Below are 18,050 nucleotides of genomic sequence, written 5' to 3'. Positions count from 1 at the left end.
AAACAGTTCAGGGCCGGCTGTGGCCATTTGGTTTTAATTGGAAACTGTCTCTTTAAATTTCGAGGAGATCTGTGTGCATGAGTAGTAGAACCCTCTGAGGGTGGGGCTGGGGTGCCCACTAGGTCAGGCACCCCTATAGTCACCAGAATGGAGATGTGCAGACAGCAAGGGACCAATGAACAGCTACCGAAAGAGAAGTATGTCCACACCTTTATCTCCGGGGTTCTGCCAGGCGTCTGTGGCTGCTCCGATCCTTCCTCCACGTGGTCTCACCCAAGATGGCGGCTCTTGGAGCAGCCAAGTGTCCCAGACTAGAAAGCAATGGATTTCTTGCTTCTGCCACAAATTCCCCCAGCTCTGAGCCTTCCAACCTTCGAAGTATTCCTTTATATTTGGTTCAGAGTTCTGGGACCATCCCCTGAGCCTGCTTGGTTGGGTATTCTGTGTTGTTGTTGACGGAGCTCTTTGCTACACGTCCACCCGATCTGCCATCTTATTGTTTTCCCACTTTGTCAGTTTTTTAAGCTTATAAAATAAGAGTTTGTGCCTTGCCTGTTTTTCATTATTGTATTAATGAGCTCTGCTAGCGTAGTGGTCACGAATTGGGCTGTGAACCGCAAAGTCAGCAGTTCGAAATTATAAGCTGTTCCGCAGGAGAAAGATGAGGCTTTCTGCTCCTGTAACAATTTACAGCCTCGAAAACCCTGTTCAGGGTCGCTATGGGTCAGAACCAGATCGATGGCGCTTAACAACAACAAAAATTATTTTTATAAAGATAAACAAATGATCGATATAAAATGTTTTGAAAACCATAAGCATTATTTCTAAGATAATAGAACTGCAAGAGGTAGTTAGCATATTGATTCAAATTATTTTGGATTAAATAATTATGATTTTTTAATCTAAATTAAAGGAGAGAATGTGTCATAAGTATTAGTTTTTTTTTATAAGATACTCATCTGTGTATGCTTTTGAATGTAAATGACCATAAATTCTAATTATTTTTTGTTTTTTTTTACTTGGCTTGTCCTGATGAATTAACTTCTTATTTTTAGAAAAGCATATTGATAAAATATTAGTTATTTATATTAGATCACATCTCTATTCAACATATACTAAACTTGAATACTTTACGAGCTTTATTGTAAGAATAACTGCTCTATGATGGCATTTTGTCCTTTTAAAGGGACTGTCTTAGTTATCCAGCTCAGCTGTAGGAGAAGTACCATTAGTAGATTGCTTTAACAGACAGAAATTTATTCTGTCATAGTTGGAATTCAGAGTTCCAGCTCTCAGTGAAGGTTTTATTTCTCTATCAGCACAGGGAGAAAGGTCCATGTTTCCTTTCAACATCTGTGGGTTTGTTTTCCCCTAGAGATTGCCTTGTGTTTTAGCATCAGTCTTCCCTTTGGTCTAGAAGGTTCTCGGTGCAGGGACACTTCTCTGCACCTGGCTCTTCTTTGTTAGTGATAGTTTGAGTCTTATGATTATATTTATCTCTTGTAAGATAAATGGTGATATAGTCCCTAACCCAGGGAAATCCCTCTTACATTGGTTCAGGGCTGTGACTGAAATAAGGGTGCTGCATGGACTCCTAGTATGGCGCATGTTTTAAAATAACTTAAATTATGTTTAATTTCTTTTTCCTGTTTTACAGGCAACCAGATAAACTCGTGGTAGTTTGGACAAGAAGAAGTCGAAGAAAGTCTTCTAAGGTTGGTCTGTTTTCTAAAATTTTAACCCAAACATTGAATTCATTTTTGAGCTTTTTTTGTACCAGTGTAAATTATATTAAAATATTACTTGTATTATTATTATTTCTGATGATTTAATGTACTAAAAATGAATTAATGAGGTATTATAATCTTGGGACTACACTTCTGAAAATGGAAGCCAGATATCTGAGTTTTAATCTTAGATTTGGTAGCCTTGAGCAGTATAATAGTTATTTAGGTTCTCTGCTCTAGAGGGTCCTGAATTTAATGATTAAATGGATACTATTTACCAACTATGGAGTCCTGGTTTGATGCTGTGGGCTAATGCCCTAGTCTGCAAAGTTCAAGTTTACTAGCTGCTCCTATACATGGTCGCTATGGGTCAGGACCTACTTAACAATAGCAATGCTTACTAACTACGAATAACATTTCAAAGAATAGATAGTCTAGGACACTTAATGTGGTCCTATGAGGAACCTGTACAGAGACCAAGAGAAAGTCATTAGAAAGAACAAAGGAATACTAAATGGTTTAAAATCAGGGCAGGTGTATGTCATGGTTACATTCTTTCATCATACTCATTCAATCTGTACAGAGCAAGTAATCCAAAAAGCTGGTTATATGAAGAAGAACGTGACATCAGGATTGGATGAAGACTCATTGACATCCTGCAATATGCAGATGATATAACCTTGCTTGCTGGAAGCAAAGAAGAATTAAAATATTTACTGATGAAAAAAATCAAAGACTTCAAATTATGGACAATATTGCAAAGTATGAGTATTCCGGAACATTTAATTGTGCTCATAAGGAATCTGTACATGGAGCAAGAGGCTGTTGTTCAAACAGAACATGGGAACACTGGATGGTTCAAAATTAAGAAAGGTGTACAACAGGGTTGTATTCTTTCGCCATACTTATTCAACCTGTATGCTGAGCAAATAATCTAAGAACTGGGTCCTATGAGAAAAAATGTGGCAGCAGAATTCGAGGAAGATTCATTAACTACCTGCTATTTGCAGATGATACAGCTTTGCTTGCTGAAAGTGAAGAGGACTTAAATATTTGCTGTTGAAGATCAGAGACCCAGCCTTTGGTACGTATTACATCTCAATGCAAAGAAAACAAAAATCCTCACCACTGGACTAATAAACAACATTCTTATCAATGGAGAAAAAATTGAAGGTTGTCAAACACTTCATTCTTCTTGGATCAACTATCAGCATGGAAGTAGCAGTTAAGAAATCAAATGACGTATTGCATTAGGCAAATCTTCTGCACAAGACATTTTTAAAGTATTGAAAAGCAAAGATGTCAGCTTGAGGACTATGGTGTACCTGACCCAAGCCATGGTATTTTCAATAACCTCATATACATGTGAAAGTTGGATAGTAAATAAGGAAGACCGTAGAAGAATTGATGGTTTTTTGAGTTATGATGTTGGAGGAGAATATTGAAAGTGCCATAGACTGCCCATAGAACCAACAGATCTGTGTTGGAAGAAGTGCAGCCAGAGTGCTCTTTGGAGGCCAAGATGGCCAAACTTTGTCTCTCATACTTTGGACATATAGTCCAGGGACCAGTCACTGGGGAAGGATCTCATGTTTGGTAAAGTGGAGGGTCAGAGAAAAAAAGGAAGACCCCCAGTGAGGTGGATTGGCCAAGTGGCAGCATCAATGAGCTCAAGCATGGCAACAATAGTCAGGTTGGCCCAGGATTGGGCAGTGTTTTGTTCTGCTGTGCATAAGGTCGCTATGAGTCAGCATCTACTCAATGGCACCTAACAACAACAATAGCCTGTAGTATGTATTGTACCTCAATGTAAAGAAAACAACAATCCTTTCTAATGACATCATGATAAATGGAGAAAAGATTGAAGTGGTAAAAGACTTTATGTTGCTTGGATCTACAATCAATACTCATGGAAGTAGCCGTCAAGAAATCAAACAATGTATTGCATTAGGCAAATCTGTTGCACAAGATTATTTTAAAGTATTAAAGAGCAAAGATAATCAATTAGAGAACTAAGGTGTGTCTGACGCAAGCCCTGGTATTTTCAACAGACTCTTGTACATGTAAAAGTTGGACAATGAATAGGGAAGACCATAGGAGAATTGATGCATTTGAATTTTGGTGTTAGTAAAGAATATTAACAGTACAATAAGTCCAAAAGAACAAAACAAATCTATCCTTAGAAGCAATGATGATAAGACTTCTCTCGTACTCTGGATGTTATTATCAGGGAGAACAGTTCCTGGAGAAGGACATCATGTTTGGAAAAGTGAAGGGTCTGTGAAAAAGAAGAAGGCCCCCAATGAAATGGATTAACACAGTGGCAGCTGTTGTTAGGCTCAAACCTAGCAACAATTGTGAGGATAGTTAATATGGAGTAGTGTTTTGTTCTGTTGTGTACAGGATTGTTATGAGTTGGAACCAACTCAACAGCACCTAACAACAACAACTACTTACAAAATTATACCTTGGATTAGTTTATTAGGATCCTAAGTAAGAGTCACGCTTCAGAAATGATGAGTTATATAAGCACATTTCTAGGTTGCAAAAGAGAAGAAGTTGGAATTTTTTTAATGGTTATTTTGTTTTTGTATTGATAATTTTATATGTAGAAAGTAGAGGATTATATTAAAATGTTAAAAAAAAATTCTACACATTAAAAAGATCTTGTTCTATAGATATAAGTAAAGGTATATTTTTATAAGTGTACAGTAACCACAGACATGTTTACTGGGTATTGACTATTCCTTAAGTTGTTGTTGTTGTTGTTAAGTGCCGTCAAGTTGGTTCCGACCCATAGTGACCCTGTAAACCTATTTAAAGAATAATTTATTCATTGCAATTTAAATTTAAAATTTTTTCTGAATTTTTATTAAGGCTATCATTCTTAATATTTATTTTTATGAAGCTAAAATATATATATATATATAGTATAATGCTCAGCTCCTAATTATACAATTGAGTGTAATTTAACAAATGCTAAGTGCCATCAAGTTGGTTCTGACTCAGAGTGACCCTGTATAGGGTTTCCAAGGAGAGGCTGATGAATTTGAACCACCCACCTTGTGATTCAAACAAGTTTTTGGTCCAGTGTTTTATCCTACAGTGCCATACCATGATTGCACTTTAGTGAGAAAAAAACTTAAGTGCAAAGTGTACAATTAGTTTTTCCTTTTAAAAACTTAATTTCCATTCAAGTTTCTAGATCCATAAAACATTTTTTTCAATATTCTCATGAATTTTTACTCTGAAAAATAGTAATTTTTGAAAACATGAGATATTTCATTTTTGCATCTTTTTTCTGTGTGGGGTGAGGGGTGGTGAGACTTTATTTACTGATAACAATATAAGATAATATCTATTATAACTAAAGGTTAATACAAAGTTTCATTTGACTAATCGTTTTTGTTTCAGGAAGACTATAGATCTGTTGTTTGATTTTAACCGCTGTTGAGTCAGTTCTAACTCATAGTAACCTTGTATAGGGTTTATGAGAAGCAGCTGGTGAGTTTGAACTGCTGACCTTGTGGTCAGCAGTCCAGTGCTTATCCTGTAGCATCACACCAGGACCCTGGATCTACTAGATAGTTAAATAGGAGTTATTTTTTGTTTGTAATTTATTAGCACAACATTCTTCTAAGAAATGCCTTTTATTAGTAAGAGTGAGTGGAAATTGCGTTTTTCTTGTACTCCTTACTGAAGCCATTATTTTTATTCTGGTAGGCTCATAGCTGGCAACCTGGAATAAAAAATCCATACCGTGGTGTTGTCGTGTGGCCTGTTCCTGAAAACATTGAAATCACTGTGACACTTTTTAAGGTAAGTTCTACTTTTGTATAGTAAAAAATTTATTATACAATTAATGATTTTAAATGATAGATCATTTCAATATTCATTATTCTATACATAATAGCCAGTCTGATATTTCAGTGTATGTTATTTTGGGAATACTAGAAGTTTTTAACAATTCAAGGATATCAAGGTATTTCATTGTCTATGACTTGTCTTAAGTTCATCTGGGATACTTCTTTTTACCATTTCCTACATATCCTACCTGAATTTAGAGATCCTCTGAAGAACAGATTTGATGCATTAAACACTAAAGACTGAAGACCATAAGAGTTGTGGGATGACGTTAAGAACATCATACAGGAAGAAAGCAAAAAGTCATTAAGAAGACAAGAAAGAAGAAAAAGATCAAAATAAATGTCAGAAGAGACACTGAAGCTTGCTCTCCAGTGTAGAGATGCTAAACCAAATGGAAGAAATGAGGAGGTATAAGAGCTGAACAGAAAATTTCAAAGATTAGTTAGAGAAGACAAAGTCAAATATTACAATGAAATGTGCAAAGATCTGGAATCATAAAACCAAAAGGGAAGAAAACTCTCAGCATTTCTCAAGCTGAGGGAACTGAATAAAAAATTCAAGCTTAGATTTTCATTATTGAAAATGATGCAGAAAGCATCAAAAGAAGATGGAAGGAATACACAGAGTCACTGTACCAAAAGGAAATGGTTAATGTTCAACCATTTCAAGAGATAGCATATGATCAAGAGCCAATGGTACTGAAGGAGGAAGTCCAAGGTGCATTGAAGGAATTGGCAAAGAACAAGGAACCCGGAATTGATGGAATACAAATGAAAATCTTTCAAGGAAGTGAGGTGGCACGGGGGCACTCACTTATCTATGCCAAGAAATGTGGAAGACAACTATGTGGCTGACCGATTGGAAGATATCGTGTTTGTGCCCATTCTAAAGACAGGTGTCCCAGTGGAATGCGGAAATCATTGGACAATTTCTTTGATACAATGTGTAAGTAAAGTGTTACTAAAGGTAATACAGAAACGGCCGAAAGCATACATTGACAGAGAACTTCCAGAGGTTCAAGCCAGATTCAGAAGAGACCGTGGAACGAGGGATATCATTGCTGATGTGCAGTGGATCTTAGCTGAAAGCAGAGAATATCAGAAAAATGTTACCTGTGCTTTATTGACTATGCAAAGGATTTCAGTTATGTGGATCATGACAAGCTATGGACACATTGCAAAGTATGAATATTCTTGAACACTTGTGCTCATGAGGAATCTGTACATGGACCAAGAGGCAGTTGTTCGAACAGAACATGGAAATACTGGATGGTTTAAAATTAAGAAAGGTGTGCGACACGGTTGTATTCTTTCACCATACTTATTCAACTTGTATGCTGAGCAAATAATCCGAGAAGCTGGCTTATATGAATAAAAATGTGGCATCAGGATTGGAGGAAGACTCATTAACTACCTGCGATTTGCAGATGATACAGCCTTGCTTGCTGAAAGTGAAGAGGACTTAAATATTTGCTGATGGAAGATCAAAGAGCACAGCCTTCGGTATGGATTATATCTCAATGTAAAGAAAACAAAATCCTCACCACTGGACCAATAAAAAACATTCTTACCACCTTCTTATTGAAGTTGTCAAGGACTTCATTCTTCTTGGATCAACTATCAACACTCATGGAAGCAGCAGTCAAGAAATCTAATGACATATTATATTAGGCAAATCTGCTGCACAAGATTGTTTAAAGCGTTGAAGAGCAAAGAAGTCTGTGTGAGGACTAAGGTACACCTGACCCAAGCCATGATATTTTCAATTACCTCATATTCATGTGAAAGCTAGATAGTGAATAAGAAGACTGTAGAAGAATTGATGCTTTTCAGTTATGGTGTTGAAGGAGAATATTGAAAGTACCATGGGCTACCAAAAGAACCAATAGATCTGTGTTGGAAGAAGTGCAGCCAGAGTGCTCTTTGGAGGCCAGGATGGCCAAACTTCATCTCTCATACTTCAGACATATTGTCAGGAGTGACCAGTCAGTGGAGAAGGATATCATGTTTGTTAAGGTGGAGGATCAGAGAAAAAGAGGAAAACCCCCAGCGAGATATATTGTCACTATGGAGCATTAATGGGCTCAAGTGTGGCAACAATTGTGAGGTTGGCCCAGGACCGGGCAGTATTTCGTTCTGTTGTGCATAGGGTCGCTATGAGTTGGTACTGACTCAATGGCACCTAACAACAACAACCCACAGGAAGCTTTTGTTTTCCCTTTGAAAAGCTAAGTTCTGTGGAGTTCTTACTAACACTGAGACTCATTTTGTTAGCCTTTTTTTGATTGATAACAAGATATGTTTTTAAATGAACACTTGATACATATTTTGTTGACATTAATATCCCACCACAAGCCCATTACATTGAGTTGATTCTGACTCATGGTGATGCTGCATAGGGTTTCTAGGGTTGTAAATCTGTCCAGGAGCAGAAAACCTCCTATTTCTCCCACAGAACAGCTGTTTGATTTGAACTGTCAGCCTTTAAGTTAGCAATCCATTGCTTATCCTGTGGCACCACCAGGGCTCCTTGTCAACATATAAGATATATTTAAATTAATACTTGATATTTTATTGATATTAATATTTCATAATTACTGTCATTTAAAAGTAAAATTCTGCTTGTAAATTTAAAGTGCAGATTAAAACCTAGCTGTACATATACCTACCTGCCTGTTTGTTTTTTTCCCTTCAGTATTGTCCATATTTTTTGAAATACAGTCAATCCCAGAGTTTATATACAAATCCTACTTGCAATACTATGTAAATTTGCCCTCCGTTCAAAATGATGGAACCAACACTACTGTCAGCAATTTTTCCTCACAACCAGTTTCACTTGTTGCCCATGCAACTCTTAAATTATTGAAAGGGATTTCTGAGCTTTTTCTTGCACTAAAATCAAGTTAAATAAGAACCCAACACATTTGTTTAAATTGACCTACAAATTCCTAAAGACGCATTTATGCATGGATCTCGTTCATAACCTGGGGACTTCCTGTTTTATGAAGTAGTCCTCACACATACACTAGTTAGGTACTGGAGCATTTAATATCCTAACCAACCTCTTATCCTGTTGTTAAAATAAATTAACAATGGGTGAGGACAAGCATGTCCAAATTTTAGCCATTTTAAATGTGGTGGATTTTAACAGATTTTGTAAAATTATTAAATTTTAATTAACTTGATTTTGCAGTACAGGACAAAGGAGAGCATTCCTTAAGCATAATTTAGTAACAGATAGAGTTTGTGGAAATCCACTAAATATTTTAGGACATAGAGTTGATGTACAGCAAAGTAGTGGGGCTTAGAATGTGATATTACTATGTAAAAAACTCCTTTTGGTTTCATGATGAAATATATTAATTTATTCCGGAAATACTGCAGGGATCAATAGAACAAAAGTACATGATAAATGTTAACATGCTAGCTACTTAACTGACTGTTACTGTTTTGTGTTTGTGTGCTGTTGAGTCAGTTTCAGCTCATAGTGACTGTGTATATAGGTATGGGGTTTGCAAGAGCAGCTGGTAGGTTTGAATTGCTGACCTCACAGTAACTGACCCAGTGTTGATCCTACTGCATGACACAGGGGTCATATACTGATTAAGATCTTTAAATATCCTTTGTCTTGTAAATACTATATTTCACAAAAGATTCTTAATGGAATGTATATGTTATAATTTTTATATTACAGTTATTGACATTATAATATTACTTGATAATGCTTATTATATATTTGCTGTACTTGATTTACTCAGGAAGAAATAGGGAGGAGACAGAACCTGCTTTACCTTTTTTCAAGAGAGTCAGAAGTTTCTGTGACATAAAGCCTGTTTTAATAAACACCTCTTATTCATATTTATTATATTTTTTAAAATCCTAAGTTTTGGTAGTTAAGAGCAAGAACTTTGGAATCAGACGAATTTTTACGTTTATTAATTTCATTTAATTCCCACAGCAACCCTAAGGTTACTATTATTCCCATTTTACTGATAAGGAAAAAGACTAGAGAGGAAGGTAGATAACTTGCCCAATTAAACCATAGATTTACTTCTGTCCTTTCTTCTATACCATATTCTCTATTCTTTAATAAAAAATAGTTCTGAATACAGATGCCAACAACAATATTTCTGACATGTTTGAGGAAGCCTTAAACAACCTGTTGAATATTTTGATTTAATAGATTGTTCATACTGATAAATCAGATTAATGGACATAGTTATACAAGTTTTTAAAAAATGGTGATAGAGGACATGGGATTAGACTGTTGTTGCTGTGTGCCATGAAATCGGTTCCAACTCAGTGACCCTGTATGGGGTTTCAACTTTGAATATTGATTTGTAGAAGGTGGAAAAACCCTAGTTTACTGTTTTAAGCATCTCTAAACTATGCTATTGAGGTTCTTTTGCCACTGTGTCCCAGAATTTAGAAAATTATCTGGTGACAATTTTCATTATTTAAATGAATAATTTCACTGGACACTTTTATTTTTTCTGACTTCTCCTTCCCTCCAGAATTGTAATAGAAAAGTTAAAAACAAGAAACAAAAGCAAACTTTTTATTTTTTCATGGCACAGATCTGAGTTTTTGAGTAGCAATGAATATATTCCAGTGAAAATGTGTTCATATCGTCTCTCGGATTAAAGATTCAGTCAACTTAATTGGGAAATTTGGAAATAGGAAAGGACTGGCCCACACCCATTTTTAAATTGAAAGTAGAATTGACAGTAGTATGCTCATAGAATATGTGCTTTTAAAAAAATTGTTACCAGTATGTTTCACTTTTTATAGTCTAACCAGAAATCGCTTTCTTTAGCATGCATGCGTGTATTTGAAATTTGAAATATACTGAAAATAGCTCTTTCTAAAAAAAAAAAAAAAAGTGTCCTTTTAAAGTTGGGAAGAAAAATGATTCTTTAAGCCATTTTAAATTTTTCTCTAGTGTAGTGGTAACAATGAAGGGTGGAGAGTGGGATATAAAGATGATTGAAACGAAGCAATTTTCATTATAAATGTTTTTGTCTGATCAACAATATAGTTAATTATGTAGATATGCTGTTTTTAAGTGGTTTGAAAATAAACAATATTGCTGCTGCTTTTATATCTTTTTGTTGACTTTGCCATATCAGATGTGTTCCTTGCTCCCACGGAAAATTATTCATTAGGAGAAATTATTATTTTAGGGATATTGCATCATCTATATTTTAAAGAAATATTTCATCTGCTTTAAGTATATATGTGTTTTGTATATGTATAAAAGCACTGTTTAATCTTTGGTAACGAAAAGAAACCTGTTGCCTTTGAATTGATTCTGACTCACAGTGACCCTATAGAATACAGTAAAACTACCTACCCCCCACTGCCTGTAAATCAGCAGTCTGTCATATCTTCCTCCTGCAGAGCAGCTGGAGGGTTGGAACCGCTGACCTTTCAGTTAGTAGCTTAGCACTTAACCACTATGTCACCAGGTACATTATTTACTGGAGTCCTTAGATAGTGCAAGTTGTTAAGCACTTGACACCTAACCAAAAGGTTGGTGATTCAGACTCATCCAAAGGCACCTTAGGAGAAAGGCCAAGTGATCTGCTTCTGAGAGATCACAGCCTTTAAAATCCTACAGAACAGTTCTACTCTACGCTCGTGGGGCTGCCATGAGTTGAAATCAACTCCGTAGTAATTGGTTTGGTTTATATTGTAACTAATCATCAAATATTTTGGAGAACATACTATGTGCTATCTACTTTTCTGAAGGAGCTCTGGTAGTATAGTGGTTACGAGTTGGACTGCTAACTTCAAGGTCAGCAATTCGAAACTACCAGCCATTCCATGGGAGAATGATGAGTCTTTCAGCTCCCGTACAGTTTTGCAGCCTCAGAAACCCTATGCAGGGTCTCTATGAGTCAGAACCAACTCCATGGCACACCACCAACCAACCGACCAGTTTACTTTTCTGAGCCCTGGATTTGGTGCTGTAGATAAGCACTAGCCTTCAAGGCTGGTTTGAACCACAAGGTAGTGGTTAAAAGTCAGATCAACCTAGGATTAGGTTGTAGCTTTAACACTTACTGGTTGTGTACCGTGGAAAGCTATACTTTTAAAATATCAGTATTCTGCTCTGTTAAGCAGGAGTAATTAGAGTACCTATCTCATGGGTTGCTGTGATGATTAGGACACTTAGCACAATAATAGGATGTGGTAAATGCTCAATAAGTATTTTGTATTATTGTTATGATCCTGGTTGTGCCGAGTCCTGGTGTGGCACTGCTGAGTAAGTACTGGACTGCTAACTATGAGGTCGGTTATTCAAACCCACCATCCACTCCTCGGAAACCCTATACAGTGTCACTTTAAGTCAGAAGTGACTCTTTGGCACTTAACAACAACTGTGTGGGAAGGACCACTGTTATTGCAGTAGTTAAGAGGTTGGCTGCTAACAGGTATATTTAGTTCAAACCCACCAGCAGCTCCTCTAGAGAAAAGACCTAGGAAATCTTATAAGATAGTTCTACTCTGTCATATAGGGTTGCTATGATTTGGGATCACCTTGACAGACCACAACAATGTTAATAACTGTGTGGAAGCTGTGTGATTCCAAAACCTAAACCACACCCACTACCACTGAGTCAATTCCAAATCATAGCAACCCTGTATAGGATTTCTAAGGCTATATAAGTGGTTATGTGAACAGAAAACCTGTTTTTCTCATGGAGCAGCTGGTGGGTTTGAACTGCCAGACCCCTCAAAAAACAAAATGAGGGTAGGGGAAAGGGAAGAGTAGGTGGCAGAATGTTGGTGTTAAGTGCCGGCCAGTTGATTCCAATTCATAGTGACACTATGTACAACAAAGTAAAATGCCGCTTGGTCCTGCACCATCCTCACAGTTGCTGCTACACTTGAGCCCATTTTGCTGCCACTGTGCCAATCCATCTTATTGGAGGTCTCACTGTTTTTTGCTGACCCTCCTTTAAGCATGTTTTCCTGATTCCTCCTGATTATGTACAAAGTATGAGAGGCGATGTCTGGTCATCTTGGTTTCTAGGGAGCATTCTGACTATACTTCTTCCAACACAAATTTGCTCTTCTGGCAGTTCATGGTATCTTTAGTACTCTTCTCCAACACCATGTCTCAAATGCATGGTGTTGTTGTTGTTAAGTGCCATCAAGTCGATTCTGACTCTCAGTGACCCTGAACACGGTTTCCAAGCAGCAGCTGGTGAGCTTGAACCGCCAGCATTGCAGTTCAAATGGCTTTGCAGTCTGGCGCATTAACCCACAGCGCCACACCAGGACTCCTTAGTCATTGTCAAACTTTTGTATGCATATGAGGTTATTGAAAATACCATGGCTTAGGTCAGGGGCACTTTAGTCCTGCTCTTGAACACTTTTAAAGAGGTCTTGTGCAACAGATTTGCCTAATGCAGTATGCCATTTAATTTCTTTACAGCTGTTTTTATGAGAGTTAATGGGGGAGACAAGTAAAATGGAGTCTGACAACTTGAATCTTTTCTCCATATATCTTGATGCTGTTTATTGATCCAGTTGTGAAGACTTGTGTTTTCTTTACATTGAGCAGAATAGCTAGCTTTTATGATGCTTCCATAATTTCTTTCTATTTAAATATTTACTTTATATTAAGAATTCTCAATTTATTAATATAAAATTGAGTTTGGTTTTTGTTTTGGGACCATACAGCTCCCATATAGTTGTTGTTATCGCTAGAACCTTTTATATTTATTTGTATAAATATGAATGTATTTATCGATATTTAAAGATCTATTTTTATTTTTTCAATTGGATTGATTTGATTCAAGACATATATTTCAATTTCATATTTTGCTTTTGTTACAGGATCCTCATGCAGAGGAATTTGAAGACAAAGAGTGGACTTTTGTCATAGAAAATGTAAGCTAATGGAAAATGACTTCACCTTTCACATTAGTTATTATATACCTTATTAAGGTGCAGTAGCATTGTAGTTGTAGGATAACTGTTGCCTTACAAAAATTTTAAAATGGTTTATAGATCAGAGATTTTTTTCTAATGGATTGGTCGCCAATTACTATGATTTTTGCAAAATGCTTTTTTTAATACTGTCAAAGTAGATTAGCTTTTTGGAATTACATGCAGGTAGCCATAAATTGGGATTGACTTAATGGCGGTGGGTTATTTTCTTTAGTTGCTGACTTAACGATGGTCTTCCAGTCCAGTGACTTCACCATAAGTGCCTCCTGACCTAAGTTGAAGAACTCATTTTTGTTTTGTTTGTCTTCATTATTGATGCCTTTTGTTATCAGTATCTTTATAAATCTGATTTTTATTTGTTTCTGGGGTTGGAAACATTACATATAAACTTCCTGATATATTTTTATATAAATATTTAAAAAGATAAATCATAAAATTTACTTCAGTGGTAAAGAAGAGTTAAACATTGGCGTTTTTGTCAGGTGTGATCATAACTCCTCCACTTGTAGAAGGTTCTGAATCATCTGGATTATCCCTGGGAATGGAGGTGGCATTTCTAGTCAGAAAATGAGAGTTGTCTGTGTGGTCTTTTTCTTTTTTCTTCATATGTTTCAAGGTAACACCGTACTGCTTCCTGAATCTGCCTATCAACTTTAGTAAAGCAATCAGCATTTGAATCTGTGTTTTCAAGCAACTGAAACCTTCTGATTTAGTTTAGAAAACTATCTGTATGGCAATGTTTTGAATAGTAAATCATAAAATAAACATCTGAGAATGATTAACATCGGCAAATTACTACAACGATGTATGTGGTACCTATTACTGATGATAAGCTATATACCAAAAAAAACAAACAAACAAAAAAACAACACATGACAGTTATTAGTGCAGTTTGTTGTAATTTGAATACATTTTAAGTAAGGGACTACCTGTGTACACTGTTTAGGGTTTGAGGGCAAGGTCGTGTGTTATTCATCTTTTCATCTGTTCAGCATGTAGCGCGGAGCTCATATAACCGATGCTCATTTAAATATTTATTGACTGAAACAAGGAATGGTCTTTGAAATCCTTAAAAATAAAACATATGCTCTAACTTTCTGTTTGCGTCGAGGAATCTAAAGTGATGTTTTAATAACCATTAAGTTAATTTATATATTTTGGAATCCCAAGTGACTTGTATTAGGCATATGTGAATCCTTGGGTTTGCAAACAGTTAACATATTTGGCTACTAACCATAAGATTGGCAATTTGAGTACACCCAGAGGCACCTAGGACGAAAGATCTGCTTTACCTACTTGTATAAAATCAGCCACTGAAAACACCATGAAGCACATTTCTAATCTGGCATACAGGTGTCTTCATGAGCCAGAAACAAAACCATACTAATTTAGTTTTTGATAGTAAGCATAAGTTAGGTGCTCAATAAATGAATATTTAGTGAGATTTAAAGAAGGTAGGCAATTAAAGTATAGTGATTAAGAATATGGAGTCTAGAGTCAGAGAGACTTGATTTCAAATTCTCGTTTTTCTACTTATAAGCTATCGTTGAGAGTTTCTTAAATTCTCTAAGTCACAGTTTTCTTAGCCATTTAACTAATAGGGTTATTGTGAGAATTAAATACTTACTTCTCAATGAATATTAGCTTTTCACATCATTGTTGTTATCATCATCATCATCATTTTAGATTTAAAGCATGTTTACAACAGGTTTACAACATGCACTGTAGCATATCTTCCTTTCATGCCTCCTTGACTCATCTTTTGCATTTTGGGTAAAATGAATCTTACACTTTCTCCAGCCGTAGCTGGTCCATGTTTAGGCCTGAAGAAATAGGAAATTTAGGATTAAGGTTAGGCTCAACATAGTACTTTCAAAGTGTTGATGAGCAGAGATGTCAGCTTGAAGACAAAGGTACCCCTAACCCAAACCTAACCCAAGGTTATTTATATTAACCTCATATGCATGCAAAAGCTGAACAGTGAATAAGGAAGACTGTAGAAGAATTGATGCTTTTGAGTTATGGTGTTGGAGGAAAATATTGAAAGTGCCATGCGCTGCCAAAAGAAACAACGGATCTGTGTTGGAAGAAGTGCAGTTATAGTACTCCTTGGAGGCCAGGATGGCCAAACTTCGTCTCTCATACTTAAGACATATTGTCAGGAGGGGCCAAGGTTATCAGTGCAGAAGGATATCATGTTTGTTAAGGTGGAGGGTCAGAGAAAAAGGAAGACCCCCAGAGAGATGGATTGGCAAAGTGGCAACATCAATGGGCTTAAGTGTGGCAACAATTGTGAGGTTGGCCCAGGTTCAGGCAGTGTTTTGTTCTGCTGTGCATGAGGTCACTATGAGTTGGTCCTGACTCGATGACACCTATTAACAACACAACAATGTGCTACAGAGATTATGATTCACAAGCCAAGACCATTGTGATAAGGTTCACAACAATTTTGGCTTTTCTGTGATTATAGACTTGAACATTAATTATACTTGAAGGAGCAATTAAAGTTCGGAGGGAAAAAAAATTAGTTGTACCATCAAAAGCTAGCGTCAGTTACTTATCAAAAAATTTTTGCCCAGTGGATGGTTTTAAATATTTTTAACGCTCACACCTCTTATTCAGGAAGCTCTGGTAGAGTAGTAGGTTACACATTGGGCTGCTAACTACAAAGTCAGCAGTTTGAATCTGCTGACCACTCCGTGATAGACAGATGAGACTTTCTGCTCCCCTAAGGATTTACAGCCTTGGAAACCCTGTATGGGTTCACTGTGGGTTGGAACTGATTCCACGGCACATATCATAACCACTCCTTCCACTTTTTATTATATTTCTAAAGTCTCTTTCTTAACTTGGTGAATTAAAGAAGCCGGTCAAATTTGAGTATATTTCATGGCAAAACTATGTAAAAAGTAACATTATATTTGTTCAGAAAGGTATTCTTATTGTGTAATTAATCTGACCTGAAAAACAGGCTATGCACTAACTAACCCACTCTAAAGTGGGTGAAGTTATTTTGTGCAAGTAAAAAACAAAACAAAACAAAACTATATTATCTATTTTATAAAAATAATTTAAAAGTCAATAGAGAAATAGTAAAATTTAAAATAAAATGGTAAAATTAAAATACATTATAAGGTAAAGAGATGGTATTGTAGTTTATTCATTTCAGATTGGGGTATGTGTTTCTCAAGTCAAAAGATACTTTTTAGCCTTTTAATGGAATATATATTTATTTAAGCTTATTTGTAGTCTCAGTATGGTACTGGAAGTTAACCACAAGTTAGGTGGTTGAGTCACTATGAGTCTGAATCAGTTTGAGACAAAACAACAACAACTCATTTGCTTGTGTATTACTTGAATGGTTTCAGTTGCTAGAAATCTGACTGCCACATAAGGGAATGATATAGGAGGAAAATAGAAAATAAAATACATTAGCATTTCCTTCCAAGTATCTTTTAATCAATTAGATTTTGGAAAACTCCAATAGAAATGGCTTAAAATTATAAATTGTAAATGTTGTTTACTTTATAAAGCCAACATTTTAATTGAAATATTTCTAGAAATTAGATTTTATTTACCTGTGATCAGATGATTTTGAAGACTTCACTGTGAATGATAGGGTGGTAGAGAGAATACTCTGTTTCTGGAGTTTCTCAGTCATCATTATGCTTTTAATAGCTAAAGGATTTTGTACTTCCTTTTTTCTCTGCTTCCTCATATTCTTACTGAAAAAATTACATTTTCTCTCTTCATCTCACATTGTTAGCTGCTGTTAGCCCACAGAGACCCCATTCACAACAGAATGAAACACTATTCAGTCATATACCCTCCCTAAGATAAGATAGATACATCATTGGAAACAATTCTAAACCTACAGAAAGAGGTCCAAACACTTAATAATAGAATATCAGAAATGGACAATACACTGAAAGGGCAAAGGAGTACAATTGAAGACATAGAAGCCAGAACTAGTGAGCTCTAAGATAAATCTCTCAACACTACTAAGATAGAAGAGCAAGCACAAAAAAGGATAAAAAAAAATCTGAAGAAGGCCTAATATCCACGATGGACAACATGAAGAGGAATAACTTAAGAATTATCGGCATTCTAGAACAGGAAGAATCACACAAGACCACAGAAGAGATCGTTGAATAACTGCTGGAAGAAAATTTCCCTAACATCCTGAAAATATAAGATAAGCATTCAAAAGCTCAACAAAAAGATAAGCATTTAAGAAGCTCAACAAACCCAGGATGGATAGACCCTAAAAGACAATCACCAAGACATAATAATCAAGCTCTCCAAAATCAAAGATAAGGATAGAATCCTGAAATCAACTAGGAAAAAGAGAAGTGTAAAATACAAAGGCAAGCAAATCAGATTAAGCTCAGATGTCTCAACAGAAACCATGCAGGCAAGAAGGCAATGGGGAGACATATATAAAACCCTCAAAGAAAAAAATCTGCCAGCCAAGAATCCTCTACCCAGCAAAGCT

The 18,050-nt window shown here is 36.0% G+C and overlaps 1 protein-coding gene across 3 annotated transcripts in view; it reads left to right on the top strand.

Moving 5' to 3' along the window:
* Window positions 1–18,050, top strand: part of EHBP1 (EH domain binding protein 1) — a 529,253-nt gene that overhangs the window by 121,360 nt on the left and 389,843 nt on the right. For all 3 annotated transcript variants that reach the window (XM_006862974.1, XM_006862972.1, XM_006862973.1), the window contains 3 exons: window positions 1,658–1,715; window positions 5,451–5,546; window positions 13,442–13,495. In XM_006862974.1, coding sequence (XP_006863036.1) covers window positions 1,658–1,715; window positions 5,451–5,546; window positions 13,442–13,495 — 208 coding nt within the window. The remainder of the gene's footprint in view (window positions 1–1,657; window positions 1,716–5,450; window positions 5,547–13,441; window positions 13,496–18,050) is intronic.

This window comes from Chrysochloris asiatica, unplaced genomic scaffold (genome assembly GCF_000296735.1).
Source record: "Chrysochloris asiatica unplaced genomic scaffold, ChrAsi1.0 scaffold00052, whole genome shotgun sequence".
Classification (NCBI taxonomy): domain Eukaryota; kingdom Metazoa; phylum Chordata; class Mammalia; order Afrosoricida; family Chrysochloridae; genus Chrysochloris; species Chrysochloris asiatica.
This window is presented reverse-complemented; position numbering and strand designations above follow the sequence as displayed.